The sequence below is a fragment of the Stylophora pistillata genome, chromosome 1 (assembly GCF_964205215.1).
Source record: "Stylophora pistillata chromosome 1, jaStyPist1.2, whole genome shotgun sequence".
Classification (NCBI taxonomy): domain Eukaryota; kingdom Metazoa; phylum Cnidaria; class Anthozoa; order Scleractinia; family Pocilloporidae; genus Stylophora; species Stylophora pistillata.
In genome coordinates this window covers 5,393,789-5,415,924 of record NC_142519.1, presented here as the reverse complement: position 1 = coordinate 5,415,924, position 22,136 = coordinate 5,393,789, and the positions used below count along the sequence as shown (strand labels likewise).

Here is a 22,136-nt window from a genome sequence, read left to right as displayed (position 1 = left end):
AATGAAAAATATATGAAGTTCATATATTTTGAACTACGCTCTACCAATTGTTAGCTCAATTGGTAGAGCGTAGTCAGTAGATCGTAGTCTTTAAAACTACATCATCGCAAGTTCCATCATTTGTTTCTCATTTCGCCTTCTTTTGACAAGCATCGCGTGCTCTGGGGATAAGAATGGGTATGCGTGCTCGTGATGTTTTTAAATCTACCATCTCCGTTCCTCAGTAGGCTGCAGAATGCCCATCACATGCGAACCTTCTCTTGGTCTATGAATAAAAGGGGGGGGGGGTAAGTTTCTACAGAAACTGTAGTACTGTGTCGGTGGAGGTATTACAAGACACAACTAGTTTGGTTTTATCACCTAAGTTGACGGTATGTGTAAATTGGCCACCTTAACTGAGCTTGTAAAGCTAAAGTTTCCAGCGTAAGCCCTTCAGTCTTTGCTCGAGACGCTGGCTTTAGAATCTCTTTACGGTGGGTAATTTACATTGTAAACTCAATTGATGAAATGCCCGAGACCGCTAAAACACATTCATATTGAAGAATCGCCAAGGTCTCTGATGTATCATTTTCTTCAAAGTCTTCGTTCTTATCACGCGGTCGGAGCTGTCACCCGCAAACGGGTGGCGTTGGGGACGAGAATCCGTGCCAGTTTCGATGCTCTCTCGAGCCCGGATGTACATTTTTAGGTTGCTATACAACCCCAAATCTTCAAAGAGGCAATTCACTTGATTGTCGTGAAGGACACTTGTTTACATCGCTTATACGAGGAAGCGGGAAATATCTCTGGTTTGGAGTGGCGCTCAGACTGGTTCGAGTTTTAGTTTTGGTTTGTCGATGTGACTTCTACGACGGTCAGCTTTTTGTCAGTTATGTCGTGAACACACATAACCTACGTTTACTCTTTGCATTCTATTATAAACTGCTAAGTGAGCCGAGGATAAGATTAATCATACGCCTTTCCAGTGCTTTGTGTTAAGATTGAATATAAGATTTAATCCAATAAGCACAATTTTGGATATGAAAAAAGAATCAAAGTGGTGCCTCAACATTAAGGAAAGACGTTTACACCTCTAGAAAGAGTTTTATTAGTTCTCCACAATTCAACAAAGTGTCCTTTGCTTAAAACATCGAGAACATAAAGCGACCACTCTTTCAAAGAGTTTATTTTCTATCGATTTGAGGTCGATAACTTTACAATAGATTTGCGCCCAACGTGACAAACTTTAACCCCATTCCAAAGTATTGTTTTCGTCGGAATAACACCCCGCCCTAGAGCCACTTAATCAATAAGTCAATTTTCAAACGTTTTGTGTAATGCTTTCTGTTGTTGACCAATATTAACTTAGTTCACCTGCACAACAGATAAACCAATGGCAAGTACAGGTGCTATGAACTAACAAGTGCTTTTGCGCTTTTCACCTTTCACTGACTTCCCTAAATTCTTTGTAACGCAACATCATTTTCCTGGACTCCCGCTGAGACCTAACAAGATACTGCAACAAAAGGAAACGTCACTCTTTTCTCGTTAAACCTATTTATAATTATTTTTCATTAGGATCAAAAAGAAGGCAACATTTACTTCTGATTACTCAAATATTATTTACGCAAGAAAACGTATCGAAAACTTTGACCAAGTACAACACATAGATCACTTTTTGATGCTCAAGATGAATAAAAACGTAGCTTGTTTTGTGTCAGCTCTCTATCCATGTTTTTGCCCTCAGATCAGGGAAGGTTAAGAAAGCGTTTCGATCTTGCGAAACTTTCCGCAAAGATGGTGCTGCGGTATGCAGATTATCGCGCTTTACCGAAGGTCTGCTGTACTCGCTGCTGTCTTTTCTTTGCGGATATCGGTATAGGCAGGCAGGCTTTTGATTTGTGTCGGTAACTACCTCAACTTGGAGACGGCTATCAGCTGCAAGTGCTGCGCCGTCTTCGATAGGGCTCTTTCGTCCTCTCATTTCCACTATTTCCCGCAGCCCTCCATTTCTATTATGCGAGGTTCTTGTTCTCACAGATTCACTTCCGCATGGAACAATATTCAAGCTCTGAGCTCTAACTCTTCCAAACATGCTGCTCGCAGATTCATCTTGGTTCACTCTCGATGTGAAAACCTTATCTGCTGCATTTACCTTGCCTTGCTCACCTTTGGAAACAAAATTAAGGCTCTTTGTCCTGCCTCTCGTCGGGACATTAGCCTCCAAGTTCCCATTCACATTGTATCCGCTGAAATATGAGTTTTTAATTAGCCGATTTCTGTTGTCGCTATTAAGAGTAAGATTATTTAAGGCATACTTTGTTAACAGTCTTTGTTTTTCTTCTGCTTTGTCCACTCTCATTACAGCTGGAGCTGCTGTATTGGAAATCTTTCGGTGAAATATTAGATCTCTTCCGAGTGGAGTTTCTCCCAGAACGCTCGCTTTTGGCTTGGTGTTCGATATCTTTCGCTGTCTCCCAGCTGTGGATTTTGAAACTACTGAATGTTTCTCGTTCAAGTCATCGGTTTTCACCCCACGAGCCCAAGGTGATCCGTTTGAAGATACCTTTCTTCTAGGGGACGCTGATTTTCCACTTCCATCCTCCACTCCCTCCTCCATTGCTGTTACGTGAACCATTGGAAGATGCGATGGAATAAACAGCGCCGAGCTTTTCTTCTTTGGGACATATGGCGATGCGGAACTCTTTTTGTAAGAAGAAATTTTTCTCGATGCATGGTCCTGCGTCTTTCCGCTTAGTGCTGCCATAAAATGTGGCGAACTCCTCGCCGCGAACGTCGAAGGGACAATTGGCAAAGTTTTCACGCCAGTTGCTCCAGAATACTTTCGCATTTTCTTCATTTTGTTGTTCGGGTAAATTCTTTAGCGAATGCCAAACTAAGTTATTGAAATTGTTCTTTCACTCCAACAACACTTTGACCAATTCAAGTTAGGTACTTAACAACGTGCGCAGCTGGAAGAGCCACTTCACGTCAGAACCTTTCGACGGTCGGTCTGACTAGAGGATGATATCTGTACAATTTCAAGCTGCAAATAAAGTTGCACAAGTAGACATAAGTTGATTAACGATTAAGCTCGGGTCACTACGTATACTTTTGTTTCTCTGGAAACCGAACAGTACAATGAAAAATCTCCTGAGAATTGCTTAGTCTTCATTTGATATTTACATCGACTAGGCGTGAACGCGAAAAGTCTTTAGATTTTAAATGCTATTTCTTGCACGTAATCTTACAAAGCGGCAAATCACAACGATTTTTCTAAGTGCTCCCAATGAATTTGCATCCAGCAACAACATTTTTGGCAGTTTTAATTTGTTGAAGGTGAAAAGAGCTTTAAGTTCTTCCGAATCAAAACAGTTGGCGTTTTGACACCTATTTTACTCGAAGTCCTTCCATTGTTTTCGGTCGCTTTTAAACTGTTGTTTCACTATAGACGCGAACAAACGCTTTCACAAAGGAATAAAATTGAATGTTAGTGGACTCAATCGCAGATGAGATATTACCGTGCGAATAGAATTTAAAGCTTGATTGTTTTGCCCTCAGTTTCTAAAGATACCTATAGTTTTTACACTTGATGAGTTTCTTCTTGGAAAAATGGCGTTGAGAGTCAAATGATACAGCCAAGCAAAACAAATATTTTGTATTAATCTTCCGTATTCAAAATGCTTTGAGAGTTTTCTCTCCTCAATCGCAAATCCAATTTTCTGAGTCATTGTTCTACAAATCTTTCACAAAACGAGGTAGTAAGAAGTTGCCGTTAAATAGAAAATCAACGAACTGTACGACGGAACGATTTTGGTCGAATAATTTAACTCATTTCAAACTCGTTAACCTTTTAAATGGAGGCATTCAGTTAATACACTCTTAGCATTTGCATATTTCCACAGAAACTGACCTTTACTCGCAATATGAGTAAAATAGGGAAAATATCAAAAACCGTGCTGAAATTATCTTACGCGCCTTTCCCCTGCCCCACGATTGATTAAAATCTAATGGATGTTTGTTTTATACATTGTTTCGAATTCAAAGTATATGAAAATGACATAAAGGGCTAGAAATATACAGATAGGAGCTATAATTATGTTGCTTGACTTTCACTACCGAGAATATAATAGCCAGATTAATTGTGGAAAATTGTCGTAAGTGCTGCTAGAAATTGCTCAGTACACATGAGTATAGAGCGAAATACAATTCAAACTGACTAAAATGAAACGCACATGATTCTCTGTAACTCTGAGTTTCGTGCTTTCGCACTCGTCGAACCGATTAAATCTGTCTGACGAGTGCAAAATCTGTCTGACGAGTGCGAAAGCACGAAACTCAGAGTTACAGAGAATCACTGTGTGCGTTTCATTTTAGTCAGTTTGAATTGTAGCCAGATTATATATAAGTTTCGAAATCAGTAAGTTTCTGTTGCCTCACGACAAATATGCCTTATGAACTATCCTCGAATTTACGCTAGAGTATTTATCTCCAAAGTAACAAAAAAGGGGATACATAAATAAATAAAATTAAGAAAATGATGAACTCGGCTCGAGAAAATTTTACAAGAATCAAAATAAGTAACGTTCCTCTGCCGGTAATGAAACCAAGATTGATGCAGCCCGCTGCTGCTTCATCCGAGAAAATTGAGTGTTACTATATTTTTTTCTTTTAAAACAGGTATTACAAATGTCTGTAGACATCAACAATTTGAGACCATCACCTCTCCGACAAGATGGGTTTCGCTGATTTGAAATCTGAATAATGACTACTTTAAGCGGGGCGGTGATTTGTATTGCTTGGGTGACTTAACATTTGAAATTTCGGTCGTAAATTTTGAGATGGATCTACCTAGTATTTGAGACAGTTAGCAATGGTTCTATATCGATGAACACTTGGCCCCGGTCGAAGATTTGAATCAGTTACTGATCATATTAATCTGTATCTGACCACCGCTACAATTTTAAAATTCATCTAAATTACCTACCTCTCTGATAGGTATCAAACTCTTTTCGACCCATGAAGTTTCTCGATCCATCGAAACTACATACCCCGGGTCTACGATAAAGTACCTTAATTTTCCGACAAAAATTAGGTACTTTATCGTAGGCCTCCTTTCGGGTTTTCTACCCATTTTCTTACCTCCTTGTCTCCTGTAAGATACCTTTAATTACTTTCTCTTTTTCAGTTAAAAAAGTAATCAAACAAGAAATGAAAGAAAATAAATATTAAAAAACTACCTTGGTCCCGTTGGTCAGGAAAATATCGCACATTGACTATGAAAAAGCATTTAGTCAACAGTCACTGGAGTGAAGTATAGGAAAGAAAAAAAATTGTTCGCTGTATAAAGGAGTAAAATCCTTAAAATGATCGCACCCAAATGTTCCGAAAATTTATTTTCCGCCAGATGTGTTTTTTTATTTCCTGTTATGAGGTTTTATCACAAAGACAATAAGGTGTTCCTCATTTCAGTTGGCGGAGACCACGTAAAAATATAACGTCATAAAACTGAGGGGGCGATTTCCATTTTGGTCAAATACAGCTGCAATCTGGTACTACAAGCAAGTAGCCTTTTGTTGAAAGATAGAAATTTGCAATAAGTTTTTATTAAGCCATAGAAAAATAATTTCGAGTGCTCTGTTACGGTGCCAAACAGATGGCACTCTGACTGACAATTCGGCCGTCACGTTAGTGAGCTAATAGTTTCGTGGTAGCGGCTACAGTGCCTTTAGAAACTATTGAAGATTCGATTGACAAACATATTATGTAGTGCTGCAATCTTGGGTCGCTGAATAGTGCTAGCCTATTCCAGGCGTTTCGTTATTAAAACGGAGCGAAATAATAATTGGCGTGAAATAGTTAACGGCGCGTTAGTAGCGAGAACAAAAACGAGAAATCTGAACAGGCTAGATTAGCTTTTTGTACAATAGTGCGACATATAAAGTTACGTCTGGGAACGAACCCAAAATTCTATTTTGTCTAATAGAGGCTCAGTGTTTACGAGCGACCTTTATGCAACCTAGATAAGAAAGCTAGTATCGTGAAGACTTCTTCATGACTCAGTGGAATCCTGCAGATCCTGAACCTGATAAATTTCATTTTTTGCTCACATCCGTTAAGACCTACATGAGTCCAATTCAGAACGTTCCTGCGTTTATAAACGTTAAGATTGTCTCTTTGGCTTTCCTCAAAGTTCCCCGCATTTTACTTTTTTTTTTTAACATTGAAATAGGTGGATCTCCAATGCAGACTCGAAACAGGTCACCACATAAAGAGTTTCTTATTGGTCCGGTTCAGGTTTGCAAATGGGAAAACAGTATTGCAAATTGGGCCATCGAGCGCGTGACGCGATGTAATAAAGCTGTGCTACTGGTTTCTCAATGAAACTTATTAACAAAGTCCAACCATACGTCATGGTGGTGAGTTTACCGATGCAAAAGAAATCATTAATCTATAATAAATCGGTTCCTGTAAAGGAGACACTGAAAAGAGCGAGGTATGGAGGAGAGACGCCATTTTCGGATCGATCACCAGCTCACTAAATAGTTTTCGAAACCGCAAAGCAGATTATCTCGAATCGTAATTTGTTCAGTCACAGGCTGTAGATTGCTTTATACACGCATCCTCGAGACTGAGGAAGAACTATGGTTTACTTCAAAAGGAGCCTCCATTCGCTTTTGGAATCGAGAAACAGTACCCATTTCCTCCATCCGAACTCCCTAGCCCGTTATTTGGTTTTTCGCAAGTCTCGCAAGCGGAAGTTCAGCTAAAAAATTAGTCTCAAAATATAAACTACGGGACGTCCGCTATATACATAACACCCACTTACAGTCTGTGGAAAGGGATCACAGGAGACCCACGTACCTATTTAAACATACATGATTACCTTTGTTTTCTTAAGCAGTACTTGCCATGTTTCCTATCACAGCGGCCATTTTTAATTACGCCAAAGCAAGGTTGGCGTGGTTATCTATTCGGAAGGGAAAGACTGGGACCAAGTTATCTTCTGAAAACGTTCGGGGAAACCGTTCGGAAATATTAGGATCCGCGCTCATTGGAAGAGGGGAAAAAATAATCTGTCTTCACTCTATCGCAGTGTGATACAATTCATTAAAAGTCGCTGTCAGTCTTTTAGATAACGTGATCGTGGATCAGTCAGCACTTAGAGTCTAGCAAAAGAGGAACATTCGATGGAAAACGAAGCAGCCGACAATGATCGAGGAGTTACCGAGGGTTGTCGGTTGAGGTCGTGAAGCAGGATATGTCTGTCTGATAAACCACAAAATTCCTCAAGAACTGGCGAGACATTGATCAACTCAGCTCGGATTACGAAAAACGGAAACTTACCTTCTGTCCGACAGATAAAAATCACTTTTTTCGCTTTTCTTTATTGTGTGTTTCCTTCTCATATGCATTTTGGTGTCTAATCTCTGTATTACATAAAACTGTAAAAACCAACGATAAAATCCGACGTTTCGGAGTAGTCATGACTCCATTATCAAGGAAAATATAAAAGATCATGCAAATTGCAACATATAAAGGGTTTTTAGCGCGAAGAATTAACCTAAGAGGGTGCGAAGATCATAAAAATATAAAAATACTTTCGCAAGAATGGAGTCTGATTGCACGTTGAGATTTGGCTTTAACGCTCTTATAAAAGCCAATCTCAACGTGCAATCAGACTCCATTCGTGCGAAATTATGTTTCATTAATATTTTTATGATCTTCGCACCCTCTTATGTTAATTCTTCGCGCCAAAAGCGCTTTATATGTTGCAATTTGCATGATCTTTTATTTTTCCTTTATAATGGAGTCATGACTACTCCGAAACGTCGGATTTTATTGTTCGCTTTTACAATTTTATGTCTTAAGAAATCTCTGTATTTCTTTGATCAACTACAAAAAAGCTGCCTCATCACTGAGTAATCTAGGCTAGCTTGTTGAGTTACAACGTATTGACAGCCTGCACGAATGGTTCAAATAAATATCCAAAAATCACTTAGCATGCACGTTTGATGTTTAAGCCACGTAACTTTTTGTTTCATAGCTCATGACCTTTCAAGAGTCTAAACAGTATGAGAAACTCTTGAACTTTGTAAGTAAGGACTGATTGTTCCCACGTCAGATTTTTTTGTCTCTTTTTAACGAGATTTCTCTCTATTTTCGGATGCTGAACTAGCACCAAAACAATTATTTCTCATTCATTGGTATCGCTTGTTCTCACCCAAAGTGACGTCCAGTATGCATCTGCTGACGTCATAGCATTTTTTACAAGCAATTTTGACTGAGTTGGGACTCACTCTACGTGACCTCTCGATTCGCCTACGTAAATCTAAAATCGTTGTAGTTGCCTTCAACCTCAGAGATGAACTAAATAAAGCTTTCCAATTGATTCAGCATCTTCTTCAAGCCAGTAGATCGATCGATTTCTCCACTCTGTGGGAAACTTTCCTGCAATATGTGCCGATATAGAACAAAAGTGGAGATCGTAAAATGGCTATTTCTAATTCATTGCAATTGGAGGACGTTTTGTTGACGGGAAACTCTACCCGACGCCAGTATTTTAATCCGCGCTAAAATGCTCAGTTGTTATTGCCATTGTGTCTTGCCATGACAAGCCGATAAAAGAGAGAATACAGTGAGCTAATTTACAAGATCGTCAAGTTTTATCCTTACTTTTTTGTTATGATTAAATACGCCACGTTTTCACGATTCGAGACAGGTGAAATTAGTTTGATTCTTTCTTTGTTTAGTACTTAAATGAACGATTTATTTTAAGTCTCCACAGAACATATCCAATTGCAAGTGACCATCGGCAGGCACGTTCGATGCAAATTTGTTAGAATGGATGAAATTTGAGAAATAATAGTTTTTCGGTCATGGTTTTCAATTCATGATATTTGCATAATGACTCTGACTTACTTATGTCCATTTACAAATCACCATTTGAGTAAACCAATGGTATGCAAAGTGCAATCGACCAGAAAACCCTTTGGATCCGTGGTAAATATCACATCGCAATAGACTAAATAAGGTGGCATTTGTTCCTCGTTTCTCGTGCACCTGTGAAATATTTGTGACCTATCAGTTCCATTCGGTTAGTTGCCTTTGTATTCGTTGGTTTGAAAAAAAAGCTTACAGCTATATTGGATTCTTTACAATTGCCTTTGTTTTACCCGATAAAAGGGCGACCTAATGAACTAAAATATGCAATGTTTCCGAATACATAAACTATAGCATCAGTTGTAACGTCAAACGTGGGCGACATCAGCAAAATAACAAACAGTTAGCTACAAAGGGAGGCTTTCCTTATGGAAGCTACAGATTCATTCGCAGATCAGAGTGAAGAAGGAGTAGAAGAGATTCCAGCGTCTTGTATCCTAACTAATTCACCCCAGTTTAGCCGGGTCTTAAAACAAATGAGTAATAATGAAGATGGAAGAGCTTTCAGGGGAATGCCAAAAAAAGCGGAAAATATGTGGAAGTTCATGCCGGCGATTAAAGTCACTTGCTTTGATGAACCTTACAAGGAACAAATGTTGAAAACGTTGGAAAATAATTCTCTAACAGTGCAAATGGACGAAACATGGACAATATCAGAACGAGAAAATTTAACCGAACAGAAAAACAATGAAAGAGACAGCTCTTCAGAGACAAAAGACATCATCGAGAATAGCAAGTCTACTACCACTTCATATGAGAAAGAAAATTCACCCGTAGATGACGATAATAAAGGAAGAAACTTTGTGAAAGCTAAAAATGTGCAGTTACCAAGAAGGTGTTCGAAAGGGTTTGTAATTTCTTCGCAAAATCCAGGCAGAATTACTTCAACAAAGAAGGAAAACAACGACTCCGTAACAAGGACAGAAAGCTCAAGTCAGGATTATTCAACTTTGGTGCGAGATAAGCTGCCAGGCTCCGAAGAGAAAACCACGAGAAAATCTTCCCTTAGTTCGAGTATTTCTCGCCATGCCGAGAACGTGCCAAAAAGTCCTTCTTCTCAAAGAAGATTTTCAATCGGTGCTTTTTCGGGAGACAATGAACACTCTGATGAGCTTAACAATACTGAAATGAAGAATCGACAACTGAGTTCAAGCTTTGCATCGAATGGTTTTCGCTCGCCGAAGTTGGGTGATAGAAAGCAGGTCACAGTGAATGTTAGAAAGAAATCTGAGAGAATTTATTTGTCATTAAAGATTGATTCAACTAATGAAGGACAGACAAACCAGTTTAGAAGACGTTCGTTTACATACGGCAGTCAAACTCAAAACCAGAGAAATAGTTACACCATTAAAAAGAGTTCATCTACAGATGACAAATCAATAGGGAGAAAATTTTCCGAACAACAGATATCATCGGACGGACTTCACCGAACATCCGACGAAGACCCTCGAGTTTTTAAACGGCGCTTGTCGGGTAATGTTGGTACTTTTCCTAGAGAGGTTATGCAAACGCAAGAGTTAAACAAGTCTCCTGGAATTGGAATATCCGAGAAAAGACTATCTTTGGTGAATAATGGAAAGGCTGCTCCAGGTGCTGCTCAAGGTTCTCCATCCTTAAATTTGCGACGTGTGAAATCTAAATCTGTCAGTGACACTGAGGAAACCCGTGAGTTGTCACGCAGGTCAACATCGGATGTAACGCAACGTTTGAATCTTTCCCTTCCAAACGCGCGCCGAGTTGGCATTTCCAAACCACTGCCACTGAAAAATTCATACCACTTGGATTTCAGAACAAACCAAAGTCTGAGCAAATCTGAAACTGATATACACAGCATCTCTGCAGACGATGGTGATCTTGAAAAGGTAAAACGAATCAGCATTCCGACCCCCCCGCGGGAGCGTCGTCGACTCAGTGATACCAATTCAGAGGAAGGTAGAAAATCTCTCAGTGTAGGTGATAAAGTATCATCAAACAAGTCAGAAACTGATCTTCGTAAGCTTGTGTCTGACGAAGAGAGTGCAGACATGAAAAGAGCTAGTCAGTCATCTCCACTACGCATGCGTAAAGCAAGCAATCCCAAACCGTCTCCAGATATGACAGGTGCTGCGTCGAATCCGTTGTCTCCCAGGCTGGAGCGTAAAATATATTTAGCTGCAGCCAAAGTTGAGGCGCGCCTTCCAACTAGAGCAAAAAGCCGAAGTGACCTGCAAGCCTCGTCTCAGTTTATCATCGACCAAGCTGAGAAGGAGCTAGATAAACTCAGTGAAAGTTTGCCTCACGTCTCGATGGAAGAAGTAATGAAGAGCTGGCATACCGACCACAGGCACTGGAACGTGGTTTCAAGTTTAGTGAACCCACACAGTGAACATAGCGCTTCTGCCACCAACATGGACTCGGTGAAAAACTGTAGATACATTAGAGAAGGAAGCTCGAGGATGAAAAAACTTTCCAGTTGAATGAAACTCAGAGGGAAAGTGATAAACTAATTGCATTTGTATCTTCCCATCGGAAAATCGTTTTCATAATCATATTTACAACTATGCTTGAACTTTCCTTCCTAATTTTGTAAATCGTGGATTCATTCGGTTAAAAAATGTGTAATTACATTATTATAATTTTTATCATTAGTTTTATTGTCATAGTTAAATCACGAATATATACGTTTGAATCTTGTCCATGAAAAGCATTTCAACGTTTGGTTGTGTAGTGAGTTTTAATGAAAAAGATCATTAAGCAAAAAGAATTGTCGTGAAAATAGAAAACAAGGATAGTAGTCTTGTGCACTTTGTTTTCTTCCAGTTACTGTTTTCCTTAAAGGGCTACGCTCAACCAGGATGCATTGAGGGAGTGGTGGCCTTTTTCTGTGTTACAGAATAGGAAAACCTGCCGTAGGTGTATATTAGGGACTTTAAGCAAACCACGACGGCTACGGCAACGAGAACGTGGAAAAACAATAGATCTAATTGGCAGAACAATAGCCCAGCACGTTCGTTTTCAAACTTTGTACATTTCTTAGCCTTCCTTTGCAAAACAACAACGTGAAATCACCAAAATTTGCGTCGTCTGTGAAGCTAAACCGCGGCGGCAAGTGATTTTAATTTACATTTGGAACTCAACGCTACATTTATGCGTTATGTTGAGTTTGATGTCTGGCGCCTTATGAGACGGTAAACACATCCAGCCATTTTCGAAATTCTAACTAAAAGTAGAAACTCATTTTTTAATCGACGTCTTCCGTAGCGTTTCCGTCCTGACTGCTTAAAGTCCCTATTATTCGACTAAACCTTTGCAATCTTAATCGAGAACCGGCTTTTTATACCCTCATCTGGTTTCTTCATGTGTCTATCGTCTATTTACTATGTATTTTTGACGTTTTATTTCGCGTTCGCTAAATGCCGTTGCGCTATTCTTTCTCGTTTCCGTTCAGTGTGTAAGAAAATGTATCGAGCTCCCGGATAATAACAATAACAATGGCGCGCAAAGCACGCTGGTTTAGCGTGGCCCAGCTTAGGCAGACCAAAGGAGGGTAGGACATTGCCTACCACGGGTGACTACGCACGCTCACGCTCAGTCTTAAAGAAAACGATTAAGACAAGAGAACAAGAAGTGCTGGGAGGAAAGTAATCTAATTCAAAGCGTGAGAGGCAAGCAAATTAGTGAAAATTGTATTTGATTTTTTTTTACAGCAGCAGAAGACTGGGGAGACGAAGACATTTGTTCAAGAGGCCGTCTGAGCGACGATCAAAATGAAGGAGCGGGTAGAACTTACGCCTGATGTCTTCCCGCCTTTTCCTTCCCCTCTTCGCCCCCCTCCCCCCCCCCCCCCCACTCCGCCCTTCTTCTCCACGCACTCACTGTCCACTCTAAATCGCGGGCTTGTGATGCTAACTCGCCCTAAGACGCCTGCACAGAGGGCTAGAAAAATGTATCAAATGGATATAGGAATAGGTCACGAATGTTTATACGGAAGGCAGACTTATCCTCGGATTTTGGGCAGAAGAACTGAATAAGAATCACTGGGTGTATCTCGTCTGCGTTTGCTTTGATCACGTCCTTGAAACCATTATTTACATTCCCCGTGTAGTGCGAGGGTTAGGTTAATGAGTTCCGCCTAAATAAACATCGCTTAAAATCGTGGTTTCCTTTGTTTACCCTGTGGCCGGCAGAATAAACACAACCCTTAAAGCATGTGTGTCATAAAGGAGGCTTTTTAATTATTTCTTAATGCTGTAGCCCGACCAGGCCATGTTAGGTACTTAGATCTTCAACTGCTAACTGATCTACCCGTCTCCTCTGGAGGTCTATATGCGCCTGGTCACGCACACTAAGCCTGAAGAATCATAATCCCGGGAATCGACAACTCACAGATGCAAAGGTCTCGGAGAAAATTATATTTGTTAGTTTATTACTTTTAAGCTCGTTTTGTTGTATTTGTAAGTCTTAATTCTCCGACTCTGATGACGACTTTGTTGTTACTCGACCTTGTCCAAGCGAGAAGGTCTTCGCGTGAAAGACACTAGGATAGTATTTCACCAGTGGAACAGTCCAGAAAGCTCTAGCGATTTCGAGTCGAAGAAATCAGTGCCGAAGTAGCTGAAAAGACTAGCTTTAAAAGCATATCTGGGGAGATCTAGATTTGAGGGGACATATGAAGTTCAAGGCTGGGTAATGGGTTTGAATCATGCAGAAACTAAGATTCCTTGTTATAAATAAATTATACAAGTCACTTCATATTTTCTCATGAACTCCATAAGATCTGTTTGCATATACATCAGCTTTCTTTTCTCGAGCGGTTTGTTTATAACAGTTAAGTAGCGAAAAAAAAAAATCATTATTAATATTAGAACTTCGAATGTTTTTTCATGTTTTTGTTCTAATTGTTGCCGTGTCGTAATAGTATTTTACACCTTAGCGAAATGCTATGTCAATATTTGGGCGACGCCTGATGACCTTTTAAAATTTGTTTTGTTGGTTACCGGCATCAGGTGGGCTTGCTTTGCATCGTGATGTCCTACAAAAAGCATAAAGGGAGCGGAAACCGTCGAGAAAGTACTGACACGAATTTTTTAAAATTGAGGTCATTTCCGCTGAAAAATTAAAAATAGCGTGAACTCATGAAAAGGCTTCAAAAGAAGTTGCGCTCTCACTGTCAGCAAACATAAGATAGAACAGTCCGGTGGTAGACTTGCTGTGGTGTTCTTTACCATCTTGTTCTTAATTTGAGAGATTGCTATCGACCACGGACTTTGTTTATTTTCCTTCAGAGCTGCGTTTCTCAAATTCATTTGCTAAAAGGTTGAGCATCAGCCGGGAGAGTGGAATAACAACGCCAACCATTTCTTTAACATCGCCGCTGGAAACCAACGTAAAAATTATGTTTTTTCCGCTGGTGGAAAAGAAAGTAGATTCCTCATCAGCGGGCTTCTTGAGATCTGTAAGCTTCGCTAAAACAGCAGACGCGCCTCGTATGAAACTAAACACCCGGCAAATTGATCCGAGTAATTTTTTCACGGATCAGTACGTGTCAAACAAGGCAAATCCAGATTATGATGATCACAACGGGCACGTCACCGCAACACGAAACAGTCCAGAACGAAAAAATACGGTGCATGCTGCCGAACACGTTTCAAAAATTTCGGGAATCATGTTTGGCAAGAAAACAAACATAAAAAAAGGAAGTAAGATCGGGTCTTTGCGTGGCACGACCCAACAGTCTTTTTCAAGTTTGAAAACCGCACGCGACACGAGATCAAGCGGTTTAGCGCAGCAATCTGATAAATTAAATGGGACAGTTCACAGTTTACCTTCACCCAAGTTGGAAACGAGGGAGACGTTGCCAAGACATTCTGTTAACGGTAAAGGAGGGAATAAGAAAAAAACTGCTAAGCCATCAGAGGTGAAACTCAAGCCTTATTTGTTACCCCGTGTCGATCATTTTCCACAAGCGCCTTTGCACATATCAGTGATACCAAGCCGTGAAGGGCACGCTAGACGAATTTCACCGCGCTTTTCAGTGGAACAAGGAAATGAGGAGTCTTCTACTAAGGCTTCAAGAACAGACATGGCTCATAGTCCAAGAAAACCGAAATATCTTGGAGTAAAGGTTTCAAGTGGAGCTAAGGAAAGATCAAAAAGTCCTGGGAAGTTGTCATCTCCAAATGTATCGACCGCGCGTAAGAAAATCTACAAATCAAGAGATGGCTTTGAGGATGGGGTGGACGACATGGTGCTGCCAAAAGTGACAATCAACGAGGTTTTGCAATCTTGGAACATAAATCCACAGAAAACAAGATCTACCAGTCATCTGGCCGGAAAAGATCCAATGGAATTTCTTTTAAGAGATCGTTCACTTTCGGATGCGAAAAATCCACCGATTCCTTACGAAGAACTCCGAGGTTGTCGATATTTGCGTACAGATAAGGACGATCACGCCCTTCACGGCAAGTTATGTTCTTGTAATTCGTGTGAACACGGGGAAGGGCTAAAAAAATCGCCATATTTGAATTCATAGAAGATATCATAGTGTATCAGTTATATCTACTCGAGGTAATATTTATATCCTCTTGATCTACTCAACCATAACAGGGTCAGCAACATCAGCACAATTTATCGCCGCTATGAAAGTCACGGTTCTGACCGTCAAATTAAAGAAATACTTTGAAGTGGCTCCTTTGTTCAATATGTGAGAGCAATATCCACGCATCTCTAGCCGTTGCGAGGTCGCTTATAAATATTTACCGATTACATGTGAGGCATACATCCGTTGGTTAATCACTACGGAACATTTCGTCAAAATTTTGAATTTAATTAACTTATACTTAAAACAAAATAACGAAGTCAAGTTTTATTTCCCTAAAGCCTTCAATTTTGCTGAATCATTAAAAGGCATAACGAAGATGGTCATATTGTATCATGATATTGCACTATCGAATACAAATGCATGCTAAGACGAGTCGCAAGTATGTAGTTTAACTTACAAACAGTGGGTCTAATAAAATCGGTATTTACCAGTTTACCCCGGCTTGTGTATGATCTATTATAAACACATGACCGACAATTTTAGCGATGTTTTCACCAACGTTCAGATAAAAAGTAAATAAGTTAAAGAGGAGGAAATTTAAAAAAATTCCGTCAATTGTTGAACAGATATTATTTGATAGTCAGACGGTCAAAGGTCTCTTATGATCTGTCATTCCTTAAAATGACCCAATTGTTGCGGTCATGTAGAGAGATTTTCTGCCAATAACTAACAAGTAATTTAAATCTCAGAGTGAAGCTGTGTTTGAAAATTTATCTTTAATTAGTGTGTATTGTAATCTAATAAAATACAGAATGTTGATGCCCAAAGATAATTTGTGGCACAAGCCTGCTAGTCTCCCTCGCAGCCGTTTTTTTGGGTGTCACGCAACGTCCCGGCTGCGAGGGAGACTACAAGCCTGCCTGCTTGAGAAAAGGTGAGTAAACAGAAGGTGTTCTAGATCAAGTTTAAAAATCGTCATAACTGACTAGTATATTCCTACCGAAATCACTGAAAAGAATATCTACCGCGGTTCACCCTTTCACTCCCACAGGGCTTTTACAGGCGCATAATGCTAGTTAGGGGATTAAAAACTTATCGACAGCCAAAATGCTTATAACTATTGCTAGTTCTGACAAAAAAAAAAACCTGAATTTTGCTGGTCACAAAATCTATAGCAGTTAAAATAAAGAGAAAATAAGGAGATCTTTTAGAAATCTGAGGCGCTCAGGAGGGGGACTGAGATTTTCGGTTTTGCGGTTTTGATTGTGTTTTGGATCGGTTTTTGGGCCAAAAAGGTCCGGTTTTTCGGTTTCGATGTTTAGAGCGGTTTGCGGATTTTACGTGTTTTTGCACTCGGTTTTCACTTTTCACGAAAACTCTGATGCGGTTTTCAGTTTTTCCTTTTTGACCCCTTTAAAGGTGAAAATGTAGCGGTTTTGTCAGGTTTGCATGCGGTTTTCGGTTTTGCTGCCTTTTTTCGTCGGTTTTTCGGTTTTTGAGGTTTTTTTCTCCGGTTTTGCGGTTTCTCTTAGGAGTCTCCATAACCACACCGCTGTTCTGCAAATGTTAAACCCGGCGCGGAACTCAAGAAGGCACCGGGAATCGAACCTAAACATTCGGAACGAGGGGCTGAATAGATACGAGGCAGTTATTAAAGGAGCTGAAAACAAGAGAGAAGTGAGGAAGAGGAGAATTTTTAGTGCGACAATGTTAAAGTTTGAACGTTTATAATTAATATGTGTTCGAGGCGGTGAGGTATTCCATGCATGCGAAACTTGGTGCGAGGCGTGAGAGGCATGGTGCGAGGTGTGCGCAGACCAACTTTGGAAACAATTTTAATTTAAAAAAGCCAACTGTAACAAACTTATGATGACGCAAGGACACGTCCTTAATATTACCATTTCTTTGTAACTAAAAGAACATTGCTATTTTGCAAGTGTATATTAACTGGATCTTTCAGTCTCATAGTGGGTTACAACAATTCCTTTTTCACGCCCTACACCTTTCATGAGATGCTAATGTAATAATGACTTTCCGTAATGAACACCTAAATTATGAAAACAAAAAGGCTCCATGCTTGGAAAATCCTGTAAGCCCGATTTACAAAAGACGAAAGCTCTAAGAAGAACAAGCAGCAAGGCAGATACTCGATTCATGGGCCAAGCCAAGATTAAGATTGTAGAAGGATGGATTCCACAAGAAAAAAAATGTAAAAGAAAAAAGACACACACACACTAGCCAAGAACAAGTCGAGTGATTCACGGAAGCGAAGCGGGAGAGAAAATCCATCTGAGAGCTGAGAGCTGGGGGGAGGGGGGGGGTCCGATGGAGGGGAAGAGAGAGACAGAATTTGTCAGTCGTTCGACCCAGACTCTTGCACTTCCATATATATTGGCAGCCGTGATCGAACGTCGCACGACGACGGTTATTCCGGAAGCATCTTCCAGCAGCAAAAAAAAAACTAAACTATAGATAATATTTCAGTCATGTAGTTCCAACTTAAAAAATTTTCATAAAAAAGAATGGTATTTTACGATAGCCCGCATGACTCGCGAGCCTTGCAAGCCCACCGGCTCGAACGGTTGTTTGAATGAGTTGCCCGAAGTCGGACACATGTGTTATACTTAAAAATTTCTGGAATCGCCAGGGTTGCCCGAAGGAACTATATGGCGAAAATTTGTTTTAAAGTCCGAATCAAAACGTTTTTTTTCGACACGCTTTTTTCACAGCGTAAACTCAGGGTTATACTGGACTTCTTTTGTTTCTCGAAAATATCTGGCAGAACCTCTTGCATTAATTAATATTGATGACGATGATGATGAAATCTTTATTATTATAGATCAAACTAAACACTTGCAGACATACGTGCAAGTTTACAATAGATCTCTACAAACATTAAACTAAATAAAATTAAAAAGAGACCTATTTATAAAACAGCGCTTAAAACGCTCTGTGCGAACACACGGCAACGTATAATCATGACCACGCTGGCGTAAAGGACGTGCACGTTTGCTCGCAAGGAGATCCGCCAAACAATGCGCGTTTACATGTGTGACTTTCTCCCACAATTGTTTATTCCTAGTTAAAATTACACTGTTGAAGGATACGCGATCCTTGATGTAACCATATTGCCATGCTCGCTAACAGAATTTATCAATCTTAGAGAGGTATTTACAACCATAAGCACATGCCCATACCTCAATTGCATATGTAAATACAGACATAATCAAGCTACGAAATAAGATCGTAAGTTCTTAAGTTCGTAAGTTCGAATATTGTGGCCTTTGTGCTTGGTTACTTATTTTCCACAAATGATTCTTCCAACCGGTTTATCTAAGATTTTTTCAAACTTTATTACCTTTTGGGTGGAGTGTGGAGTTGGTTTTAGAAATAAGAGGGTGGGCTTTCCATTCTTCACTTTACAAACAGGGAGGTTATCGTCTCTTTATAGGTTCAGTAGACAGTGACAGTGAAGCTGGCAGGGGTGATAACGAGGTTATTTTTACTAATAAAAAGGAGGACATTATCTGCACAACTCACACATGTTCTCCCCTTGTGCAACATGTAGATGCCTCTTAATTTAAACTTCACGCGCTAAAATATAAGAAAAAGCTTCCTTAAATATAAGTGCCCATTAAGATTAAAGGAGAGGAGGCATATCTAAGAGAGAACACGAATTAAAAGAGGAAGGCGCCCAAATCAATCAATCAGTCAATCAATAATTCAGTGTATTTAACGTGGTCAGTACGCTTAGAAAACAAATCGAAAAAATGGAAACAAATAAAAGTCTTTTGGAGATGTATAAATTTAAGATGAATTAAGATTAAAAAACTAACTAACATCATGATATAAAAATTCAACATTGTTTTGTCAGACTTAGTTTAAATAGAAAAATATGACAATTATAGAAACGGCAAAAATTGATTTAGAATCGCACTCAGAGTCCCGTGAGATTTAATGTTTTTAAGTTGTATTTAAAAGCAGTGTATGCTTGAATCTTTTGAGACTCTTCTGGTTTCGATGCAGCGTATCACAATGATTTTTGGCCGAAAGTTGTTGATTTTGCTTCTGGAAGGTCCTGTAATATAGTGCCTCTGAGGTTGTACGGTAGAGCGACCTACTGTTATAAGATCATGTAAGCCTGCAGGGCCAGCATCGCTGACTAATATCTCGAAAACAGTGGACAACATATTCGTGAATCGTTGTTGGCACAGAGACTTGAGAGACCGATACGCTCACTTCTTCATAAGGCAAGAACTTATCTCTGAAAACAAAAAGGAGCGCTCGTTTGTTCACCATCTCTAACTTGTAAGCTGACTTTTCAAGTGTCACGGCGGAACAGGAATTAAAGTGTGCAGATAGAGTGGAAGATTCCTTCTAGTCTCAAAAGGCAACATTTTCTGCATCCTTTTTAATACAGCGATCTGTTAACCGACTTTTCCACTATTTTAGCGATGTGCATATATGTCGAAATTTAAATTGTCATCAATTGTTACGCCAAGAAGTGCCATTGTGTTGGATATGGGAGGTTGTCACTCGGCACTTGAACACTGGCTCATCAGTTCCTTTGTTTTTCCCAACAACATCGGATGGTATTTTGGACCAGTTTCAAGGCATCATTGGAAAGATCCTTGCTTTTCCAGATTCCTACCTTGTAACGAAAACTCCGATTTGGACTGCTAAAATCGAAGATTCCTTCATAGATAAAATATCAGTATTTGTAAGAACGCCACAATTGAGAGGTTGAGCCCGGGCATTTAAGGTGATTTCTCAGAAAAAGTTATCCAACAATCTCTTTAAACTTTCCTTTAAAAATTCCCTATTAATGTCCGTTTCGAAAGATACAATAAAAAAGATATATGACCGTACTTGCTTAAGAGATATGATGGGCCAAACTTTCCCCACTAGGTAATTTGGTTATATCAACTAAGTTGAAATTGTAAATTGGCCGCCGTAAAGAATTAAAAAGCTGACGTTTCGAGCCTTAGCCCTTCGTCAGAGCGAGTAACGAAGGACTAACGCTCGAAACGTCAGCCTTTTAACTTGTTACGGTGGCCAATTCAATTTACAATTTCAACTTAGTTGATGTAACCAAATGACCTTGTTCCCCCACCGACGCAGCACCACAGTTTCTCTAGAAACTTTCAGCCTTTCCCCATTGCTGCCTATACTGGCACAAAGCACGCGCGTCGTTTTATCTGTTCACAGTACGTTTTGTGGTCGCTGGAAACAACTGAGGGCTTTTAAAGTAACACCTAAAAACTTTATAAGTGGAACGTCGCAAGCATATGGAACAATTTGACTCGTAACTTTTGAAAAAAACCACTCAGTTTTGAACGACATCGACTGGAAAGGTTCCTTGACTCGTTGCTTTCTCGAGTAACGGGCCTCATGCATGCTTTTAGCTATATCTTTTTTCCACTCGATAATTTTGTTTTTAGTTTCTCTGATTTAAAGGGGACAATTTTTAGACCAAAATCATACGATAAAAACATATGGTTCACCGTGCTTGTTCAAGAGCTAAAGACCATCGCAGCCTTTACCTGGCCCTTTACCTTTATTGAAGAACAATACGGTGTTCTCGGAATACGCGCGCTTGTTCGCCTAATTACGTGATTTTTATAGGCAGTACAGGTTGTGCAGTGCAATACTGTGGAATCAACCAAATAACGCTACCTGTTACATGCAAAGTGGTATAAGCAAAATTACATATTCACACGGTTCCACACAATGGAAGTCAGGATACATACTTGCTTGCCACAAAAACGGGGAGTTTCACAACTTTTGAGTTCTTTTAAGGTACAACAGTTACAACACAAAGGGAAATATAAGCATCATATTGCAATTATTATAACCTATGTATCCAGCGCACGTAAATCCTTTTGAAAACTACAAAAAGAGCTGACGTACTTAGGGCGGACGGGTTGACCTAAGCCGGACCTGAAAAATGCTCTAAGGGCTTCTGTTGGATTTTCCGAGAACATGAATTCTAATAGTTTTGGAAAGTGACGTCAAATTACTTTTCCGCTAAAACGTGTTTTGAAAATTCTATATCTTGATAATCAAGGAAACGTTTGAAGTGACCTTCCTTGTTCAGGTAACTTTGAACAAAATGAGGCCGGGAATTTCCCCGTAGAGCGACTCTTTTGGTTGGGAACGCACTTAAAACTCATGAGCGTTGAACAAGTCATTGTTCGTGCCTATGTAACGGGATTGACATTCACGCAACTATTAATTGATAGCTATTTTTGGCAAAAGAGAGTTTAGACGACCACTTAAGCACTTAGGTGCTAGAAAAAGAAATGCGGAAAGACAGATTGTTGTAAAATGTTTGACGCAAATCGTAAATAAACCCAGACGGAAAGTCGATCTAGCCACTCAAAGGAAATACCGCCAGATCATCTTTAATTATTTATCTGACAGATTTTCCAGTTCAGCCCATCTAAAACCAAACAGTGAAAGAAGAACCCTTGGGAGCCACCCTATTGAGGCTGTGGTCCCTAGTGCAAAGAAAGTTGTTCTTTTCAATTTTCATTCTTCCTGCGAACGATCAATGCTATTGAATGGAACTCCCTTCTCGAAGATGTTGCAAATGTAACATCCGTAGATAGTTTAGATCTAAGGCAGTCAGTTGAAATATTCTACTGTGTTAGTATTTCTTTCAGATTTTATATTATTCCATGATTTTTAAACG

The 22,136-nt window shown here is 39.7% G+C and overlaps 2 protein-coding genes across 3 annotated transcripts; one reads left to right on the top strand and one right to left on the bottom strand.

The window, feature by feature from the left end:
* Positions 1-1,063: 1,063 nt before the first annotated feature.
* LOC111324645 (uncharacterized) lies at positions 1,064-6,969 on the bottom strand. 2 transcript variants are annotated; one of them, XM_022928255.2, is made up of 2 exons: positions 6,866-6,969; positions 1,064-3,025 (listed from the first exon to the last, which is right to left on the bottom strand). In XM_022928255.2, exon 2 carries the CDS (start codon positions 2,837-2,839, stop codon positions 1,697-1,699), a length of 1,143 nt encoding a protein of 380 aa, XP_022783990.2. In that variant the 5' UTR covers positions 2,840-3,025; positions 6,866-6,969; the 3' UTR covers positions 1,064-1,696. The 2 variants fall into 2 exon arrangements, with proteins under 2 accessions (XP_022783990.2, XP_022783991.2); XM_022928256.2 differs by having other exon boundaries at positions 6,844-6,935.
* A 7,073-nt stretch (positions 6,970-14,042) lies between these two features.
* LOC111324696 (uncharacterized) lies at positions 14,043-15,937 on the top strand. Its single transcript, XM_022928306.2, has one exon. It carries the CDS (start codon positions 14,297-14,299, stop codon positions 15,431-15,433), a length of 1,137 nt encoding a protein of 378 aa, XP_022784041.1. The 5' UTR covers positions 14,043-14,296; the 3' UTR covers positions 15,434-15,937.
* The last annotated feature ends 6,199 nt before the right edge of the window (positions 15,938-22,136 follow it).

Bases quoted from the DNA above. Each gene is read 5' to 3' on its own strand.
- LOC111324645 (XM_022928255.2), bottom strand. From the start codon at position 2,839: ATGAAGAAAATGCGAAAGTATTCTGGAGCAACTGGCGTGAAAACTTTG.
- LOC111324696 (XM_022928306.2), top strand. From the start codon at position 14,297: ATGTTTTTTCCGCTGGTGGAAAAGAAAGTAGATTCCTCATCAGCGGGC.